General features: G+C 42.5%; 1 protein-coding gene across 1 annotated transcript in view; it reads left to right on the top strand.

Annotated features, from left to right (window-relative positions):
- HK1 (hexokinase 1) overlaps positions 1-22,719 on the top strand; it is a 623,778-nt gene that overhangs the window by 496,693 nt on the left and 104,366 nt on the right. Inside the window, exon 13 of the mRNA XM_044056279.1 lies at positions 12,680-12,775. Coding sequence (XP_043912214.1) covers positions 12,680-12,775 — 96 coding nt within the window. The remainder of the gene's footprint in view (positions 1-12,679; positions 12,776-22,719) is intronic.

The following is a 22,719-nucleotide window of genomic DNA, read 5'->3' as shown; positions in this document are numbered from 1 at the left end:
GGGGGGCTCAGTTTTCAAGGTCATGAGGCGTGTGCTGGCCAGGTCGTCAGCTGCATCCTACGGTACTGACACTTTTCCCCCACCAGCACCGATATCAGTATCAGATCACCCTTTATCTAGGGACAGCGGAGACCTAAGGCCTCAGGATACCTCCATGAGTGGTTTCCAGCTTTCTGAAACCTCCCAGGGTTTTTTACCTGAGGAGCCACCCAGAAAGAGAGTGTGCAAGAGGAAGCACATTGAGTCCCAAGATGAGTCCCTCACATCTGACACTGACCTCAAGGAGTCAGAGGGGTCCCCTAAGTCATCTTCTGACGATATCTCTTTTTCAGATATCTTGGAAATACTGAGACAGAGAGGCGACTGGCCATCTAAAGCCCCTTCTGAGGAGGAGTCGATGTTCCTGAAGGCCTTTGGTTCCCAACCCTCCACCTCTTGGGTTTCTCCCCTGTTCGACCAGCTCCTGGACCTCGTTTGTCGAAAGGTGTGGGAAACTCCGGACACTGTGGAACCGGTCCCTAGGAGACCCAACAAGTTTTTGTCCGCTCTCCCTGATAGAGATTTTCTTACAAAAGGCATTCCAGTAGATGCCATGATGGTAGCAGCAGCCACCAAGAAGAAACTTGCAGAAACTTCATCTACCGTCCATCCCCCTAACAAGGAGTCCAGAGCTATGGACAGGTATGGGAAGCATGTGTTCTCTTCAGCGGCCTTTACACTGCAGTCGCTGAACTACTTATCGCATTTTACACGGCTCCAAAGAGATCTCCTAAAGGAGTTGGGAGATTCTCTACAGGGTAACGTTTCTGATATTGTGGCTCAGAAAGTCAATGCACAGATGTCTACCCTAAATTCTATTGCTAACTCCTCCATAAGGCTGATCTTATACGCAGCCGATGGAGCGAGCAGGGTTGCGGAGTTTCTCTTAGGAGACACTCCTGGATATGCCTGTGCAACTTCGTGGAGGCCTTCAAGTCTACCTTCACCAATGCGCCCTTTGATGGTTCATCCTTATTTGGAACCAAAGTGAAGGATACTCTCACTAGGTGCGAGCTTGAAGGAAAAACCCTGTCTGCCGTGGGAGTCCGTTTTACCATGCCTTCTAGACCTTATCCCAAGGGCCAGAAGGGTGGGAAAATGTGGTTCAGAAAATAGCAGAGATTTTTTCATGATGCACAGAGTGATTCCCCCTCCAGAGGCAGAGGAGGGGGTGGAAATTCAGGTAGATGCCGCCCTAGAGGCAGAGGAGGCCAGCGTAACCAGGGGGACCGCGATTCCTTTTGTGGCTCCCCCTACCAGTGCTCCTGAGAGGAGGCCCAACTGTGCGTCTCTGGAGCCAGTCGGGGGTCGCATTTCTCTATTCCCAGAAGCCTGGCGAGACATCACCCAAGATGAGTGGGTATTATAGATAATCTCCAGAGGTTATCACATTACTTTCTTTCATCTCCTTCTCCAAACAAAAGAATCCCAGACGTTCCACCCAATCAAAGGGATTCCGCAACCTTAGAAGTTCAAAAGTTGCTTTTAAAAGGAGCCATCCAGCCCGTCCCCTCAGACCAAGTAGGATTAGGGACTTACTCCAGATTCTTTTTGGTGCCGAAAAGAACAGGGGACCTGAGACCCATTTTGTATCTCAGCCGTTTGAACCTTCATGTAGAGAAGTCCAAGTTCCGCATGGTCACGTTACAGTCAATTCTCCTGTTATTAGGGAAAGATGTGTGGATGTGCTCCATCGACCTCAAGGATGCTTACTATCATATAAAAATGGACAGGGCATCCAGAACTCACCTACGCTTCTGGGCTGGGAGCCAGTCATTTTCAATTTTGCGCCCTACCCTTTGGTCTCACCACAGCACCTAGGGTGTTCACCAAATGCATGGCAGTGGTGACGGCTCACTTAAGACGTATGGGATTCCAAGTGTTTCTGTACCTAGATGACTGGCTCCTGTCTGCCACCACCAGGCATCTACTACTACAGAACAGGGATGCCACTATTGCACTGTGCCAAAGTCTGGGAATCACCTTGAATTGGGAAAAGTCTGCATTGTTGCCCTCGCAGCATGTCACCTTTATCAGCGCCAAATTAGACACAGTGCTCATGAAGGTTTTCCTGCCAGAAGAGAGAATTCAGGTTTTACAGCAACATGTCTACGCTCTACTACCACTGAAGAAGGTCAAGGCAAAAGTGGTCCTCCAGCTGTTAGGTACCATGACTGTCACGATTATGCTAGTCCCTCTTGCAAGACTTCACATGAGGATTCTTCAGTGGCTACTTTTTGCCCAATGGTCTCTTCAGCACCTTCCTCTATCCCATCTTATTGTAATAACCGACAGGTGCAAGCAGGATCTGCGCTGGTGGCTTCAGACCAGCAATCTCAACACGGGTATGCCTTTCGTTCTTCCTCCTCTGATTGCCACTGTGACCACGGATGTCTTCCAGATTGGGTGGGGGGGTATTATCTTGGCAGGACTGTCCAAGGCAAGTGGCAGGAACACGAGATCCATTTGCATATCAATGTCTTAGAGATGAGAGCGGTGCTATTAGCGTTGCAAGCACTTCACTGCTTTCTTCCTCTTGGGACAATTGCAATCCACTCGGACAACATGTCTGTGTTCTGGTATCTGAACAAACAGGGAGGAACCAGGTTGTATCCCCTTTGCAGAGAGGCTGTTCGAGTGTGGCAGTGGGCAGTATCTTCCCAGCGCTTTCTAGTGGCAATGCATATTCCGGGGAAGTCCAACGTGATTGCCGACAGGCTGAGCAGAGCTATTCTGATGCCTCACGAGTGGTCCCTGAACGAACAGGTGGCGGAACGGATTTTCCACAGATGGGGTCAGCCTTGCTGCGATCTATTTGCCAGCCCCCTCAATGCCAAATGCAGCAGCCCTTATTTCCCCGGAAGGGGAAACACCCAGGGAGGCTCTAGTTCACAATTGGCCCTGTGATCTTCTCTATGCCTTCCCTCCAATTCCCCTGATAACGAAGTTTATTCAGAAAGCACAGTCTTTGGGAAGCAAAATGATACTGATTGCTCCACACTGACCTCATCAGATCTGGTTTCCTTTTCTTCACCCTTATCTAATGGGCGAGTCGTGGATTCTGGACCCAGAGCTGGATCTGTTGACTCATATGTCAGGGCAGTTCCACCCCTCCATCCAAACCCTCAGGTTAACAGCATGGCTGCTCCAATTCCGTCCCTAGTTAGGCTTCATGATTTTTCACCGGAGGTGGTTCATATTCTGTCATCCTCCCACAAGCCTTCTACTAGGAAGATTTATTCCAGTAAGTGGAAGAGATTCTCCATTTGGGCTCATGAAAGACAGATTGATCCCTATACAGCTCCCATCTCATCAATTTTAGAGTTTCTATCTCAACTGTTTAGTCAGGGATCTGCTGCAGCAACTATTAAAATACAGTTGGCAGCCATTTCTACTTTTCATGTTGCTAATGAACCCAATCTAATGGCGCATAGACTTTGTAGGGCCTTTCTCAAAGGGACTATGCTACTTCAACCTCAGATCTTTGATCCTGTTATGCCATGGGACCTTAATTTTGTGCTACAGCAGCTTACCTCACCTCCTTTTGAGCCCGCGGCAACCTGTGACCTTTTTGATAGCCATCACTTCGGCTAGGCGGGTCTCTGAAGTCCAAGCTTTATCAGTCCGGCCCCTTTACTTGATATTTCACAAGGATAGGGTTTTGGTAAGACCTAATCCTTCCTTTATGCCTAAGGTTGGTCAGTGGTCAACCTCATCCAGTCTATTGAGTTGCCTGTGTTTTTCCCTGAATTCTCTAACAAGGCAGAATTCAAGTTTCATCAGTTGGATGTCCACAGACAATTACGTTTCTATTTACATAGTACAAAAGATTTTAGAAAATCTGATCAACTTTTTGTCTCCTTTTCGGACAACAGACTAGGGACTTCAGTTTCCAAAGTTACTCTTTTTCCAGATGGATTTCTAGCTGCATTTCCTTCATCTATTCTTCAAATGGCAAGGAATTACCTTTCAAGGTAAAGGCTTACTCTACGCGTTCAGTGTCTACTTCTACTGCCTTTCAGGCTAGGATGACTTTGGATGATATTTGTGCTGCAGCTACTTGGGCATCTCCTCACACCTTTATTAGTCATTACAAATTGGATCTGGTATCAAGGGGCAGATCCTCATTTGGTTCCACAGTGCTCAGGAGTATTATCCAGTGAGCCGCCCAAGGTCTAGGTGCTAGGGACGCTGTCCCACGGGTAAGAATGTAGGTGAGATTGGACTGCATAACATCAAGAAGTTATGTACTCACCATAACGTTTGATGTATGTAGTCCATCTCGCCTCACATTCTTACTAACCCACCCACCTACCCCTTCCTGGAGGACCTAGCGGTCGAGTCTCTGGTTTCAGCACTCCTTCTTGATATGTTGTTGGTTCTTCCTCTCAAAGTGTTTCTGTGTGTGTGTGTGGATGTGAGCTCACTGCAAACAAAATCTGGGGAATAGGCACATCGCAGCATGGGATACCTCTTAGCCACAAGCCAATTGAAGACTTCAAGCTAGAGTATGGCCGAGTTGGAGCCGAGGTTCAGCTCCGAACCCACGGGTAAGAATGTGAAGCAAGATGGACTACATACATTGAACATTATGGTGAGTACATAACTTCTTGTTTTAGTATATTGGCAGGCTAAAAGGTATTACTGCCCATACTTGAAATATGTGTATGTATGCATGTATGTATGTAAATGATTTCCAGTATAGCCACTACAGCATAAGTTTTGTACCACCTTGCTGACTACCCTCTCAAACTTTTCACCTCAGGACACAAACCTCTAACCCTAAAAAAAGGTCACCACAAGGGAGAGCGCACTAGTTGCTTCTAAAAATGTATTTCTAGAACTTGGTTTTCTATATAAAGTAGATGCTGTCTTCCCATCCTTATTATAATCCGTAGTGCCTAAATAATGCATTGCTTGCTTTTTGATAACCCAAAGTTATTATTTTTTATCCTATCCATAAACTTATTAAACTGATCTAAACAGCCTTTCAAAACAAAAAACAGTCATCAGTATAAAACACAATACAATCTTTAAAATATATACCTCCATATACTTTTCTTCAAACCATTCAATAATAAATTAGTATAACTAGGTGCAAATTTTTCACTCGTTGCAGTTGCATGAATTTGTCTAAAAATACTGACCAAAAGCAAAACAATTACTCAACGACAAAACTCTTAATAATTCAAACATATCCGGGAATCCTTGTATATATCTCTGAAAAATGCAACGCTACCTCCAAACAGCAGAGTTCATCCCTGCACTTATTCAAGTGAAACTTGGATCAGTGAGTGGGGTACCATAAATATACCCCTGGTCTGGTACCTGTGTGTCGATTAGAGAGAAGAAGCCTGAAAATGCTTGGCCACTCATACACCAACCCCTTAGGAACCTATGCCTGTCAGATTTTATTGGGAAGTATATCTAGGTTAAGAAGGCCTCTTTGGTCAATAGCCTAGTTTTCTTTTATGATACTATGACCTGTGGATTTGTGACCACCAAACAGATGCATTTGTACCTGTTTACAGTACCTTTTCCAAACAGCAGAGATTTATTTTTTTGTGTCATTTTTTTTCTGTACTGCCTGCTATTCCCCCAGCCTTCCCATAATCAGTTTGCCCATTTATTCCCATATTGGGTGAGAGCCTGTCTCAAGAGGCAGTGTCCAGGTGGTTATCAGAGGTTTTGCTATGTTCGTAGCCCTGCACCCCCCCTTCTCCTCTGTGGCAGCTACATACATGCTGACATACATGATGGGCTTTGCGGCTTTATTTGTGGGCTTGATTCTTCCCGCATATGCTGTATGAAGGTTATACCGGGTATGTGGCATGGCAGGTTTAAAAAAATGCACCCAACACGTATGGTGCATACTGTGCTCTTGCCTCCGTCACCCCAAGGTGGGTGAGATGACCTTGGCCACTCAGTCCCACTTTCCCCTCCCCAGTTCCTCCAACGTCCAAGCTGCTTATCAATCATGGGCTGTGTGGGCCAAAGTCAAAGCTTAATACAGTGAAGATTTTTTGAAAATTGAAAAGATGCAGTTCATTTTTAAACTATTGAAAATGCTGTGTTTTTAGTGAAAGGAAAATTAATTTGGTCATGTTGTAGAGCTGGATAGTGTATTTGATGAAATTGCCCTTTTGACTACCGACTGGATTACTGATGGTATTACTTACTCTCATTAGTCCAACAAGAAACAAAAGTCTTGTTATTTTAGTACTAATTTTGAATACAGATTGAAATGTTTAGGCCAGTTGTCACCAGGAATCTATTTTCTGGTTTAATTACGCAATAATTTAAGGTGTGGGTTACGTAAGAAATGTTATAGTTAGACCACAAGATCAAAGCCTGTGATGTAATACATGACACTGTATATTATTGTAGTCTACCCAGAAAAGGACTGAGATGTTATGGTCTTGGTTACAGAGTACATTAGTGTGCACACATGCTGTATAAACTTGTACAGCTACCTTAACACTGTTCCACTGTGCACTTTAATACAGAGTATCCATATGTGGATTGCTACTTATTTGTTTATTCTCCTGTCTAAAGTTATTTATGAACAGCGTAGAGTTTGCCCTCCGTTTTGCTTATTTTCTTTCTTTTAGTTTTAATGAGCTTTCAAGTAAGTACATTACATAATTTCAGCACTAGATTTAAGGGCCGAATTCATAAGTTACTGTGAGTGGTAACTTTTTTTGATGTCATAGACCACCCTGCCACAAGCTTTTGCACAAAAACGTGGTTGATGGTCTCTCTTCAAGGCACTAGGGTCATTTTATATAGCATGTCTTAAAGGCATTTAATTAAAAAAAGAAGCTGATCAAATGCATTAACTGAAGATAGTTCTACATTTTTTTTAGTCTCCCAGTTGCAAGTGCATTATTCTTGGCTTTAACACTGACATTACTGCAGTTAATGCAGGATATATTTTTAAAGTATATATTAGGACTATTTTTGGAGTGCCTTATTTGTCTACCAGAAGAAATATTCCTTACTTTTGCTGTCAGTACACTGTGATGTCCTTCCATATCACTGCTGCAGTATTCAGTACATAAGGGATGCCTCTTCCTGGGCAGCCCGTTGCTTGGCCAGTATAGATAAGCTTAAAAAAAAGATCTTGTTTATGCCATGCGTCACATGTATGCTCCCTGCACAGAATGTAGGGCATAAAAAGGATGTATGGACGCAACTACCCAGAACTTCTTTTGGTGCCAATTCACATGCCGTCTTTGCAAGTTGGTTTGAACATTTTGTTGCTGTACTGAATATTTAGCAACATCACATAAGTGCTCCACTGGGGTTCTTCTTCTTTTTAATTTTACTATCTTGGTCTTGTATTTTTTATCACTTTCAAGAGTTCATGTCATCCAAGAGAGGAAAATGTCAGAATGGGAGGCAGATTCCCTATAAGGATCATCAGGAACAGTGTCTTTTTTTGTTTGGGTGCTTCCCACAATCATACCTCTTGTAGTATCTGTAAGGCATTTGTGTCTAAGACACTCAAAAGCCATTTGTCTTCCCTGGCCATTTATCTTGAAAACCAATGGCTTAGACAGTTAGCCTAGGGTACCATGAGGGAATCCTTTAACGTGATATACTCCTGCTAGATAAGAAAGAAGGCCAAGAACTATCAGCAGGATTCTTTAGCTGTCCAGCCTCCAGCGGACGTCCTACTAGAAACAGGTAATAGCTTTGTAGACCGTTCAGTGTTACGTCATAGTCCTCTGACGTGACCCCACCGGAGGCCGGCATAGATACAGCTTTTCACCTGTCCTCTGAGGCTTTGCAGGCATGTACTCTGGACGTCAAGGGGGAACCATAGTTGGTTATCTTAGAGGGTCCGAGAGGGATTTTGCAGACTCTGGTCAGGGAAGAAGTTCCAGGTTCTCTTCTTGAATCTTGCCAAGGGTCAGAATCTCTGTTATTTGTTAGGGCTGATGTCCACTCCAAGGAAAGACAAAAAATGAAGCATGTTTCCAACTGTCCTATGGATCCTCAGCGGGAATGGTAAGAGTTTACTCAAGGCTTGTTCTCTGCCTTAATGGCTCTAAAACCTCCTCAAGGGGTTTCAGTACCTGCTCCTCCTTGGACCTCTACCTTTCTAAATGGTTTAGGGAACAAGATTTCTCAGACGAGGAGTCCTTGTCTGGTGATGGGGTCTTTGTCCTATTCTTCACAGATACCTTCACCTTTGGCTTACGGTTCTGATGATGAGGAGTCTGTTAACCCCAAGTCTCCTTTCGAGGAATTTTCCTTTGTGGGGCACAATTGCTAGGATACTGGAATTCTTTAAGTGGGATTCTTCTCTAGTGTCGGATATCCAGAGAAGATATTATGAGTTGCTTCAGATGGATACTCCTAAACCATCAGCAGTTCCTCCTGTGTTGGCTGCCTTGTTAGATACTTTCATTGCTGCCTCCATGTCTCCTGATTCTCAGCCTCATGCTCCTAAGAAACCTGACAGGTGCTGTAAGGCTCATGAGGATTGTCTATTCTTATTTAAATCTCCTTCTGCTGATCCTGCTGAGGTGTCAGTCTCTTCTGACAAACTTTCTAAACTTTTGCCATCTATAAGGATAGCAGTGCAATGGAGAGGATTGGCAAGAAAGTTTACACTTCTTCTGCTTTAGCCTTTAGGGCTATTAATTACCAGACCCACATGACCAGGTATGCTCTGACCTTGATTGTTCAGGCTTGTCTGGGTATCTCTGCCCTCCCTGATTCTGATGGCAAATCCTCTGCCTTATCTTTTTTAGGTTCTGTTTCTCAGGTGGCTCACCCCTCTATTAAATGTAGCCACGATGATGCTGCCGATGCCTCTTCCAGGGCCGCGGCTTTTGGGTCCATCATGAGGCATTATTCTTGGTGTCATCTCCAGTCTCTTCCTGAGGACATTAAGGCCAAGTTGTCGGAGGCTCCTTTGGATAATACACATCTTTTTTGGGACTGCTGCTGACTTGATTAAGTCTCTTCAAGAGAATGACAAAGCCTTGCAGGACCTTAAACATATTTTTGTCCCTCCTGTCCATAAGTTCCACAGGAATTATCCTTCTAGAGCTGCTTTTGTTCACAGGCAACCCCACAAGCCCACTAAAGTCAGGAAGGGTGTGAGGCACACCCCCCTCTTCTACGGCTTCTCAGATTTCTGTGGCCCGTAAGCTTCCTTTATCTGGTAAGCCTGCTTCTCTTTAACAATTTGCCCCCTCTGCCTTTATATCAGGTTCCTTTATCCATGTGGCTCTCCCTTTGTCTTCTAAATTGGTTTCTCATCACTTCATACTCTTGGGTTCTTTATGTCATCCTCAGTGTCAATTCATGGTATGGAAATCTCTCCCTCCTTTTTCTGGGATTCCTCAACCTCCTCTAGAGTAACTTCCACATTTCCAAGGAGCTTCTAGGGTCCCTGTTGAACCAATGGATGATTCAAACTGTCCTCCCTTCACAAGTGGGACAGGATTTTTATTCTAGGATGCTCCTGGTTCCTGAAAAGGAGGGCACTTGGAGATCTATTTTGGATCTCTCCTGGCTCAACACCTTTCTCAACATCCTTTCTTTTCAGATGCTTAATCTTCAGACACTTTCCTGTTTTTTTACCCCAGGCTTTTCTTGTATCCTTGGATCTGAAAGATGCTTGCCTTCATATCCCTGTTCACCCTGTCTGCAGAAAGTTTTAACATTTATTGTGTCTTCCTCTCTTTTTCAGTTCTCTGCTTTGCCCTTTGGCCTCTCTACTGCCCCAGGGATATTCACAAAATGCCTAGCTCCTGTGATTGCCTTATGCAGGCTCCAAGGCATTCGGATTTTTCCTTATCTAGATGACCTGTTGCTTCAGGCACCTTCTTCCAGTCAATTGTTGCAGGATATGCAGTTCACCATCTCTCTTCATCAAAGTCTGGGGTTTACTATCAACTTCCAGAAGTCCTTCCTGTCTCCCTCACAGGATTATGTGTATCTGGATTGCAGGATTCAGATGTTGCCAATGTTGGCCTCTCTTCTGCCTCCAAAGGTATTGTCAATTGACAACCTTTTTTCCGTCTCTTCTTCATCTGATTGCCATGCCAGCCAGGGAGTTTCTTTGGGCCCTGGGATTCATGGCCTCTTCTATTCTGATGCTTCGTCTTGCCAGACTGCATATGCAGAAGTTACAGTGGTACATCAAGTCAGTTTTGCTGCAGCGTCGTCACCCTCTGGATTTCAGTGCACCTCTCCTTCCCTGTCTCAAAAAGGAATTTGAGTGGAGGATTCAACAGTTTGCTCTCAACCCAGGCCATCCCTTCCCTTTCAACCTCCAGTCCCTTCACAAGAGCTGTTCACCAATGCCTCAGACGTGGAATGGGGGGGGGGGGTTCTTAGTCACATGAAAGCTCAGGATCTTTGGCCTCCCCATCAGAAGTCAGACCATATCAACATCAAAGAGATAAGGGCTCTGATTCTGGCCCTTCAGGCTTTTCAACCCATGTTCTGTCTGGGCCCCTTGAAGGTGTACACAGACAACATTACAGTGATGTGATATGTCAACAAGCAGGGGGGCATGAAATCTTACCTCCTCAGCAGGATGTCGCTTCAGGTTTGGGAAGTGGCTGTCAGTTATCAGTTAACTCTACAGGTAGTATACATTCCTTCAGAGCACAATCTTGTGGCAGACTGTCTGAAAAGGTCCAAAACAGAGGCTCACAAATGGGGTATTCTTCAGGTGGAGCATATTGCCTCCCCTCTGAACAAGCAGCATCCTCTCTTCTGCTCCAGAGTGCCATCTGGCCTGGAAGATGGATGCCCTATCCTTTCCATGGAAGGGGAGGTTTCTTTATGCTTTCCTTCTCTTCCTCTACGTCTAAGAGTCCTGCAGAAGATTCAGCTGGCCTCCCCAAAAATCTTGCTAGTGACTCCCTTTTGGCCGAGACAGTACTAGTTACCCCTCTTAATGCAGCTTGCCAGGGGCAGTCATCACACGTTACCTCACTGGTTGGATCTCCTCACACAGGACAGTGGGTCTCTCATCCATCCCCACTTGTCCGCTCTGCAACTGATATTGTGGATGATAGGGTTTTAATCTCTTTCAGGCACCTCTTTTCTGAAGAAGTGCTCAGGGGTTTTACAGGAGGCAAGGAAACCCTCAACTAGAAAATCTTATATGTCCAGATGGAAGAGATTTTCGGTCTGGTACCATGCTTGTAACCAGGACCCTTTTTCAGTGGGTGTCCCTCTGTTCTTCACTTATTTGTGTGAGTTGCTCCAGTTTGGCTTGGCCTGCTGTTCTGTGAAGGCCCATTTGTCAGCCATTTCTTCTTTTCTGCCCTTGAATCTTCTTTTGACTTCTCATTTTGAGGTCAAGCAATTTCTTCAAGGCATCCTGCATATTAGGCCTCCAAGAAAACCTATTCCACCTCCTTGGGACCTTAATTTTGTTTTGGAAAAATTGACTCAGGCTACTTTTGAGCCTGCAGATTCCGCTTCTTTACAATATTGTACCTGGAAGACTGTTTTGTTGCTGGCTCTTACCTCTGATCAAAGGGTTTCTGAGCTCCAGGACCTTATGGATTTGCGCAGACAGCTGAGGTACTATTTGAATAAAACTAGGACATTTCTTAAGTCTGATCAGCTTTTTTTTTCCTTTCATCCCAGGTCTTTGGGTTTGTCTGTTTCTAAGCAAACCATCTCCTCCTGGATATCTAAGGCAATTTCCTTTTGTTATTCTTGTCATGGCAAGTCTCTGTCTGCTTCTGTTAGAGCTCATTCGACTATGGCTACTGCCTCTTCTGGTGCCTTCTTCAAGCAGGTGGACACCAATTCCGTCCTTGAAGCTGCTACTTGGTCTTCCATGCATACCTTTACTAAGCATTATAAGTTGGATATAATTTCTAGGGCTAGAGCAGGTTTTGCTGAAACTGTTTTGTATGGGTTTGTTGAGGACACTTCTCAGCGTTCCATCTCCCATTCTGTTTCTTCAGCTTTTTTACTCCCCCTTATGTACTGAATACTGCAACAGTGATGTGAAAGGATATAGTACGGTTGTGTAATATCATATCATAACAATAGATGTCCTTCTCTTCACTGTTGCAGTATTCACTCCCTCCCTCCAACACCTCTTGTTTAGTCTGCATTTTTCCTTCTGGATGTGCATGGACCCCTTTGTCCTATGACAGCTGATCTCTTCTAGGGCAATTCAGTTCTGGGTAGTTGCCTCTGTATGCCCCTTTTATGCACTACGTTCTTTGCGAGAGCATAAATGTGACATACGGCGCAAACAAGATTGATGGGCTGCCCGGGAAGGAACATCCCTTATGTACCGAATACTGGTAACAGCGAAGAGAAGGACATCTACTGCTATGGTAAGATTTTACACACTGTACTTTCTGTTTGTGACTGTATTCTTTGTAGCATTTTATACTAAATGGAAAACCACCCTCTGTCCTTTGAGAGGGGATGTGGTTCTTGCCTTGTCATTCCTCTCCCTTCCTGCATCAGCTCTTCCATCACTCAGGATATTATTTAAACCCATATCATCTGGATTGTCATTAGGCCATTATTTTTTCACTTACAAAGCCATCAATGTGGCTCAGTTTGATTGGTAGGTTTATAAAAATTTATTAAGTTAATTTGCACAAAGGTAAAGTAATGTGATGGTGTTTTTCAGGGTATCCTACTGAAGTGGACGAAAGGCTTTAAGGCAACTGACTGCGAAGGAGAAGATGTGGTTGGCCTGCTGCGGGAAGCAATTAAAAGGAGAGAGGTGTGTGTGTTTTTTTTTTTTTGTTTTTTTTTTTTTTTGTTATCCTGTGTAGTTATGTAGTATGCGGGAAGGGGCTTACATTAAAATGTAACTCATCCTATTCTAGCTTTTGTATTAGTCATTTAAAAGTGCTTTTGACAAACTTTGTAATGCATTGTAGCATTTAATAGTTCTCTGTAAATGTTGGTTTCCATATGCTAGTAGAATCTTTATTTTTTCCAAAGTGTTTTTTCAACCATCAGTCCATCCCATCCCCATCAGCCATGCTTATTTGTTCATCAGTGAGGGAGAGAGCTGCCTGGGACAGGCTGCACAGTCTTTTTTAGTGGTGATTTGAGCCCTGTGCAGACTCCCAACAGTGAGGATATAGAGGGTTATGATCGGTTCGACAAGCAGAACCCGCTTATCTTGTGTTTGAAACATGGATGCCAAGAAATTCACATCGAGAGTGACGCTTCCAAATATTTTGAAAGTGGCTTTGGCTATTCCCATTTTCAGAAAGCCATCTTTGTGCCCACACATTCTGAAAAGTTATCACTGAGGTGGTATCCTACTTTTAAGTTTATAGTGAAAGCAGAGCCCATGCAGGTGTATCCTTTTCTGCATCTCCTGTCCTCTTTTATCCACAGCAGTCTGCCTTTAATCAGATGAGGTCAGAAAAGACTAACCTGACAAAATGTAAACATTTTTGTTCAACATCTTACTCAAGCAGTTACAAAGGGAAGTTGCAAAGAGAGAAAGCCTGACGTGACACCTTTATTAAAAATCTAGTCTGTTGTTGCAACCTGACTGTGTTTGGACTTACCTGTTCTATTTTCCTGACAAGACTTCTTTCTAATGGCTATTAAGTTAGTCGTAAGAATGCTTAAATGTAAAGCCCATAGCCTAGTGTTCCATAAGGATGTGGTATCACTGAAGACCGTTCTTTATGTCTTCTGCAAGATCACCGTGAATCAATCAGTTTATTCTGTGTCCTTTTTCACAGAGGCTGAGATTGAGTCGGTATTTACTACGCACTCTTACTGTATAGCACCAACGCTGATTCCACTTTATGAGAGCTAAATTACTCAATTCCTGCCTTCCCTTAAACCTGACTGCCTCCTCCTGAACAATATTTGTATGTATTGTTCCCATAAATTCCATTTATTTGTAAGCAATTTGCTTCTTCCCTTTTTTGAAGATTCCACCTCTAGTTCTTTTATTTCCTTTAAAATATTCAGTACTTCAGTTACAGCTGTTTTATATTTTGATTTCCATTTTCTAGTAATTGCTTTATTCCCAGCCAGTAGCATTAAATTTTGTAAGAACTTTGTATGTAAACACAATTCACATCCTGTATCTCTGCTCAAAACTATATTTTCCTTAGTTACAGCCATTTACTCCCAGGATTTTTGATAAAGTACTCTGTAGAGAATGTTTAAAAATGCCAACTAATTACACCCCCCAAAACATGTACACAGATGCATGTTTTTTTTTCCATCACACCTCCAACATTTGCTATCTATGTGAGGAAAAATTCCCTGAAGTCCACAAAGTCTGCTTGGGTGTTCACCCATCTTGTTAGAGGAAAGTGCTGGGCAGTTCAGCAGACAGGTAATGTTAGTAGTATGCATGTGGGTATGTATGAGCTGCATGTGTGCATGTAACAGTGTGAGAGGTGTAAGTTGAGTGTGTGTGTGTGTGTGTGTGTGTGTGTGTGTGTGTGTGTGTGTGTGTGTGTGTGTGTGTGTGTGTGAATGTATGTGTGGTGGGGGCTGTCACACCTCTATACTCCCATAGACTAAAAAGGAAATCCTGCACTATTAGGGAGTGGGGAACATTACACATCAGGAGTGACTCTTTACATTGTGCCTTAAAAGCACTTAGAAAAAATAGAAAAATGTTTTGTGCACAAAATACTTGGGTAGGGAAAACACTGGACACCAGGGATAACTCTTTATGTCATGCTGTTAAGGCGCTTAGAAACATTCAAGCCCTGTAGTATTGGTAATGGGCATCATACTGTTAGCACTCCATATTAGCTTAAGGTATTTAAAAATAATAATAATAATACAATTATTATTTTTACACACAGATATATAAATATATGGATCTACATCTGTTGTTCAAAAACACATCTTTTCGAAAAACAGAAAGCCGAACCCACTTTAACGAAAGTGCACTTAAACAGGAGTGCACTTTCGTGAACAGCAGTTCACAGAACCGGAAAAAAAAAAACAATAGAAACATACTTTTGCAGGGGGGCAAGCCCCACTGCAACCTACATCCCTGCCACTTATATATACTAATTCCGAGATCACACTACAGTGGGGAAAGGGTACATTTCCTTATCGCCACTGTACCGTGCTTCGGTGAACTGCTGTTCATGAAAATGTACTTTTGCTTAAGTGCACTTTCGTTAAAATAGTTTCAGCTTTCTGATGTTCGAAAAAATGTGTTTTTGAACAACAGAAGTAGACCCATGTATACATATACATATATACGTGTGTTTATATACACATATGTACGTGTATGTATACAGTATATATGCATATATGTATATATAAATATATATTAAAGTGAAAAGTAAGGAAAAGTTTTAAACTCTGCACCCTTTATACAGATAGCAATTTACAAACTAAGAGACTCACCCCTCTACACTGACTTAGATTTTAGTGTAGAAAACAGTTATCCACACCTCAGTGGAACTCCAGAAGACAGGAAACAGTAGATGGGCATAACACAGTTTTAATGCAGTAATTACATGCCTTAAATACTTCAATTAAATACAAATTCACCAATAAAAACAGAAAAAGAACTTTTAAAGTGTAGAATTGTTGTTAAATGAAGTTATTTATGTTAGTGGAGGTGAAAAGGATTCTAGGTAAAGCCTACAACATGATAATTTTAGTGAAGCACTGTTTTTATTGGTGAATTTGTATTTAATGGAAGTATTTAAGGCATGTAATTTAGTTTGTTAGTTGTATCTGATGAAATTGACGAAAACGTATTTTCAAGGAGTATCGTTTATGTGTTGTGCTTTCTTACTGCATTAAAACTGTGTTAAGCCCATCTACTGATGTTCTTCGTGTTTCACTGTTGCAGTCATTACATTAGGGTAATCTGCTGGCAGGTTGCCCTCATTCGGCCTGAATTCCAAAATCTTGAGTCCTGCGTCGATTGCTGTCTTCTCTTCCATGACGTCAGGTTGTCAGGGGTATAAAACATGCAGCCGACGCCATTTTCTTTAGTCTTTCTTGCCACGCGGTGCCCGAAGCAGAAGCATTTCGCAAGTGCCCGTCGGCCGACTACTGAAATATTCGCATTTGAGTTTCAGAACGGAAGTCTTCAGTAAAGCTAAGTACCCCGTTGGGGAAACTTTTTTCTTGCTTTTTACCGATGTCAGAAAAAGTTAATAATTGTATTACTTGTGGGAAGCAAATACCTCATAAGGATTTCCATTTATACTGTATTCCTTGCCTAGGCCCTGATCACAACGTGCCTGGCTGTCGCTTTTGTGCTAGATTTAACCAACACACTATTAAGCGTCGGTATATTTTTGCATCTAAGTATTTTGGAAACAGATTTAACTACCCAGTGATGTCATCGGATAGCAATCAGACTACCGGAGTACATAAAAAACGCAAAGAAAAGAACAGAGAAAGGGAGTCGAGATCCAAAACCGACGACGAAGCTTCTCCTAAGCCAGTCGCCGGTTCGCCGGTACACAGTGAGGCACTTTCACAGCCCCTGATACCCGCGACCTTCGAGTCGCAGGCCTCTACCGACACCCATGTGGAGTCCAGCATGCCGCAAGATACTCAAGGTATTGGACCGACGGATGTATCTCCCTCAGATGGGTCCGGAGAATCTCAATTTCCTGCATCATGAAAACAGTCTAGGTGCACATTGGGTTGTCTGCATCTGTGGCTTGCCACTTCACTGACACATAGTGGAGAAGTAGATTGTTCATCTGCAGAGTGCGAGCTTGTCAAACACACTCCTGTCCGCAGTGTACTTGCATAGTGGGACGTCAGGTATGATGGCACTCATGCCTCAACAGGCACAGCAGTAACAGTGGAATTCCGAGAGTTACTACAGGGGTTAGGACTCCTAGGGGAAAAGACAGTAGGCTGTTCTGCTGTAGCTGAAGGTGGTCTGCTCCCTATCTCCTGACTCCCACCACAGGAGGAGCAGTCAGGCTATTTGTGCTCCACGGGCAGGAATGAATGGGTCATAGGGCTTTCACCTAGCTAGAGGATGCCTGACTCTAACCCCCAATGGAACATGTAGGACAATTAGATGAAAGCAGGGGAGCAGTAGGACAGGTCCATCAGATGTGACGGATTTGAGGTAATGGGAGATTTAAAAAAATGATGTATATTAGTGAAAAGCAGATGCTGTTAATGATCTGTCTTTGCTTGGTTTATTCTGCCCAGGTCATGACTTTGCATTTTGTTAGTTTGTGCTGTACTAATTGCTGTAACCAGTCATTAATGGGGACGTACTTCTGAGCAGCCAAACTTGCACTCATCTTTCAAAAATAGAGTCAGACAACAGGGTAAGCAGTATTCCATGTTCAGGTACTCCGTCTTTTAAATTTCCCAACCTATGAGATCCAGATGGGAGAAAAAGGAAATTCACAGGGAGTAAGAGCACAGGATAAGAAGTAAACAGTGATATCAAGTACGTGGTGATCACACTGAAACAGAAACAGTGATATCAAGTACATGGTGATCACACTGAAACAGAAACAGTGATATCAAGTATGTGGTGATCACACTGAAACAGAGCTTTGTCCCAAGTCGGATTTGGATTTCATTAACTTCCACCTTCATCCACAGCTGTAGATGGTGTACAGTTTTCTGAAGCTGGCTTCAGGAAGTCCTAGTTCCGTACCAGACTGCACGTACTATGATAATGGGTAGATTGTACATTTAGTCCTCCTCCTCAGGCTCTCCCTTTCATGATGTGAGCATTAAGGCTTGTGGTACCTTTTGCTTCTTTGCTTCAAACAGCTCAGACCTCACAGTGATATGACTGCACTTGCCCTTTTAGACATTTCCGGAGTGTATTTACTGTGCTTATTTCTCCTCTCTCTTCCTTACGCCCCTGTTGAGGGCCATTTTTTTGGTTGGAGCTGCAGATTTTAGTACACTTCATACTAATGCTGACTGTATCTGCTGGTTGTGCACCAGATGGAGGCCATGCTTGTACTAAGATTAATGGTTGCAAAACCGCCAGCATAGATTATTATGTTCTTATACCTGAAGCATTCATTTTGTTACACAATACAGCAGGGAAGGGTTATATTACAAATATCTGCTGTACTGTGACATCCCACAAATTAATGCCAGCATATGACTATTCGATTACTTGTGCCAGCATTACAGATGTTTGACATTCTTAACATTCGTCCAAAAGGGGATCCACATATATATAGATATATATATATATATATATATATATATATATATATATATATATATATTTATGTATGTACATGCACATAGACATGAATGTATCTATAGCTAATCTATATTTATATCTAACATATATATATATATATATATATATATATATATATATACACACACACACACACACACACACACACACACACACACACACACACACACACACATACATGGATCCACTTCAGTAGACCGACTGCTCACATAGCTGACACCCAGTTGCACGAGACAACAAGACCAACACCTTCAGAAGACCAACATCCGGAAGACTGATGTTTCATGCGAGGTAAGTCACTGCTTGGCCATCCTTTGAACTTTGCCCCTTACCCCCATGGTAGTGCGTTCTCGGAGTTGGTATATTTAGTTAGTGGGGTGTGGGGGGCAAAGCCCCCCCACATCGGTGGGTTTAGTTTTGCTTAGTTTAGTTAATTTAATCGGGATGGCCAAGCGGTTACTTACCTCACATGAAATGTTAGTCTTCCGAATGTCAGTCTACTGAAGGTGTCGGTCTTGTTGTCTCATGCATCGTGCAGCTCGGTGTCGGGTAAGTGAGTGGTCAGTCTATTCAAGTAGACAAATGTATATATGTATATATATATATATATATATATATATATATACATATATATATCTATATATATATCTATATATATATATATATATATATATATATATATATATATATGTACATACACATATACGTACATACATATATATGCACACACACATTAATATGTTTACACAGACATGCATGCACACAATTGGTAAGTTTACTTTTTTTGCACTGTTTTGTATAGTGATTTTTGTTGTTTGTTAGCAATACAGTTTCATTCAGGCTAGATATTGTGATTGCAGCATTTTGCATCACATGTAAGGGAGACACAATGTTTCATAATAGATTCCTACTGCCTTATCGTTCAGGACTGTTAACTGTTAGACCCATGTAATTATATACCAGGAGAAAAGTCTCAAACAAGGAGATGGCATAGCTGCAGGAAAGTGTGATGAATCCAGGAAAATGTCCTAATACATTTTAAGTAAGTATATCATTAGATGTATATATAGCACTATCAATATTTGCAGCAGAACAGCACAGAACAGCAGGAACAAGAAACTGTTATACACAAACATGCTTGGCTGAGGACACAATCTTTGCCAGTGGATGTTAAGGGGCAGCTGCTAGTTGCCCTTCAAAGAGTTTAGAAAAATTTAGAAGAGAAAGAGAGGAAACAATAGTGTTATGGAAGTTGGTACTTCTTGCCTCTTTACCAAGATATCATAGGAACTGCACTGTGAGTGCAGCCCTTCTTTGGGAAACAGTCAAAATATGACCAGTTTTTGTAGAAATGGTTGATCTTAAAGAAGCAAGCCTGGAGAAGTGACAGAGGTGGGCACCAAGGTAGTGGAGGAGAGACAAGTGTCCTTTCCTCAGGATGGTGATGGATAGTGCTGACTATACTGCCCATACCCCTCCCCCCATTAATTATAGTGTCTACACCCTCCCCCTTTCCTCCTTTTCTCCTTGCCTGCCTCACTGTCTTGGAGACAGACACCTACATGTCGTAAAAAAATATTTTGCTCTAAATCTGGACAAGTGCATATGGGAAATTATATTTTATTTTTCTTTCTAAATGAGGATAGGACACTGATCTACATGGACTATTTTCATGTTTATCCACAGGCTGCTTTGTGTAGTTAATCCTCCAGGTATGTAGGAGTACCTACCTCACAGAGAGACGGAGGGACTCTTGGAATCATCTCCTGCCCTGGAGTTATAGGAATCAGAGTTAGAGATGAGGGAAATCTTATGTATTAACCTCAGCTGCTATAGTTATGAGTGATATAACTTTGAAGACAGTTACCTTTTAGAAGATATTCTGTGATGGTCAGAATATGCACGTTGGTCACCTCACAGCAAGAGGTTCTTCAGTTTGATTTTTAGCTGGAGTGCCTTCTGTGTGGAGTCTGCATGTCCTCCCTGCATTCGTGTGGGTTTCCTCCGGGTGCTCCGGTTTCCTCCCATGTTTCAAAGACATGCGTTTGGAGCATTTCTCCTCAGGCCTCTGCTGTGTGTGTGTGTGTGTGTGTGTGTGTGTGTGTGTGTGTGTGTGTGTGTGTGTGTGTGTGTGTGTCTGTGTGTGTGAGAGAGAGAGATCGGAAGAGTGAGAGCAATGTGTGAGTGAATGCAGGTATGAATGAGGAAGTGACTGTGTGTATGAGAGATCGAGAGAGTGAGAGCGATTTTTGAGGGAATGCAGGTATGAATGAGGAAGTGACAGTGTGTGTGTGTGTGTGTGTGTGTGTGTGTGTGTGTGTGTGTGTGTGTGTGTGTGTGTGTGTAATACCTCTAAAGCTCTTAGAGCAAGAAGTCTGAACAAAGCCATAAATAAAAGTGAGACAAGTGCCCCAAAATAGGGATAATTTTAATAAATATTGCTCTTACAAACTTCAAAAGTTGATAGAATAACAGGTTTTGCATTAGCATGCATTTTCTGAAGGGTATGAAGTCTGAAACTCAAATGTCTCTCATTATTTTCTAACTTCAGTCTTTAACATACCTATCAACCTGTCAGTGCAAGAAATCTGGAGAAAGACTGACAAAATTGGGGGACAAAGGCCCAAAAATAGGAATATATTTTAAATATTACTCTTATAAGCTTAGAAAGTTGCTAGAGTAACATAATTTGTTTTAACATACATTTTCTGTAGGATTTGAAGTCTGAAACTCAAATGTATGTCATTATTTAGTGACTTTAGTCCTCAGATCATCCCAGTAATTTGTCAGAAAAACACGGATTTTTATGAGGAACAGACCAAAAATATGAGCCAAAAATCTGGACATTCTGTGAAAATCTGTACTGCTGAGAGACGTGCTAAACAACCACAATTTTATGAAAAGTGGACCAAAAATATGAAGCAAAAATATGAACATTCTGCGAAAATCTGTACAATTGAGAGGTGAGCGTGTGTGTGTGTGTGTGTGTGTGTGTGTGTGTGTGTGTGTGTGTGTGTGTGTGTGTGTGTGTGCGCGTGTGTGTGTGTGTGTGTGTGTGTGTGTGTGAAGTCCTCATAAACACAGCATTTAATAACAAGATATCTTAAACCAGCTTTGTTGATAGGAAGTAAGAAAGCATAGCTCATAAGAAGTAAGGAAGAATAGCTACAGTGTACAGTATTATATTTTATTTTGTTTGTTTTTTTGTTTGGAAATGTTTCTAAAGTGTTTTATATGCAAAGAAAAGTAAAATAAGTACTAGACTGGGGCAAACATTTGACTAAGTGACATTTAATAAGAGCCATATGTACGTGTTTCGACTTACATACAAATTTGACTTATGGACAGACTAAAAAACGGATCTTGTCCTTAACCTGAGGACTGCCTGTAATTATTATCAAGACCCCCTCCTAATTGGATGTGGCCTATTTATTCCCTTACCTGGAAATTCCACCTGGGATCAGGGCAAGAGCTGCCTGGAGGGGTCCATCATTCTGGCAGCCATAAAGATTCTTTATGCTCCCCTGTTATCTTGGCAAAGAGGGCATTTTGTAATGGCCTCACCCCCACCACTGGGCAGGAGGGCATGCTGTCGTCATCACCACAGAGGCCCACAGTGCCTTCTCCCTGCGAGTGCACTTTTTTTTCACAACCACTTTGAAGGGCACTGCCAGGCAGTGGCTTGGTGTGCCTAAATCCTGACCTCAGGCTTTAAGTTTAAATCACCACCTCTCTTCCAATGGGGTGTGGCAGACCTCAACCAGCCCTGCCACGCCTTCCCTTCTGGAATAGACATGCCTGTCCTTCCTGCCAACTCAGTCAAACATCTCAGACATTAGTCAAACTCAGATCACCCTCACACATGGCAAGGAAGACCACATGTTGTAATGAAGGCCTCAGTATTAACAGACAAAAATACTAATAATGGGCAAGGGAAGTGAGTAAGTGAGAGAGGAAAAGTAATGAGATACCCCTAACTTGTATATTGGGGGTTTTAAAACGATAAAGCTCCCTTAAGCTGCAGTAGAGAAAAGGGGAAAAGACTAAGCTGAACAGGATTTCCTTAGCAGCATAATTCCATGTATAGTTTAAAGAGAAAATGGATGCTGTGATATCAGTGGTTTCCATAAGGCATTTAACTTAGCACATAAAAAGTAATTGGAACACAGAATAGTTCAGCCAGTGCGTGTAAGTGCCCAAGCATTAGAAGCGTGGGTGACTTAGGAGTAGGTTGTCTGTCATCAGTGATGCTTACCATACGGGAGACTTGTGCTGAATAGATTTGTTACATTTTGAATAGTACTTGGTCACGTGTTCAGCCTCCCATCAGTAACCCGTGTCTGTGATCGTTTACCTGCACTAATGAAAGCGTGCATGTCTAACAGTATGACATGACTGTGTTATTGTTAGAAGAAAATGTTGCTTTAACATTTTAGTTCTTGCTGTACATATCGTTTTTCCCCTTTTTTATCAATCAGACAGTTGTACTTTTGCCT

This window comes from Protopterus annectens, chromosome 14.part0 (genome assembly GCF_019279795.1).
Source record: "Protopterus annectens isolate FY-2018-M chromosome 14.part0, PAN1.0, whole genome shotgun sequence".
In the NCBI taxonomy this organism is placed as follows: Eukaryota; Metazoa; Chordata; order Ceratodontiformes; family Protopteridae; genus Protopterus; species Protopterus annectens.
The sequence above is the reverse complement of the archived record's forward strand: the minus strand, read 5'-3'. Positions and strand labels throughout refer to the sequence as shown.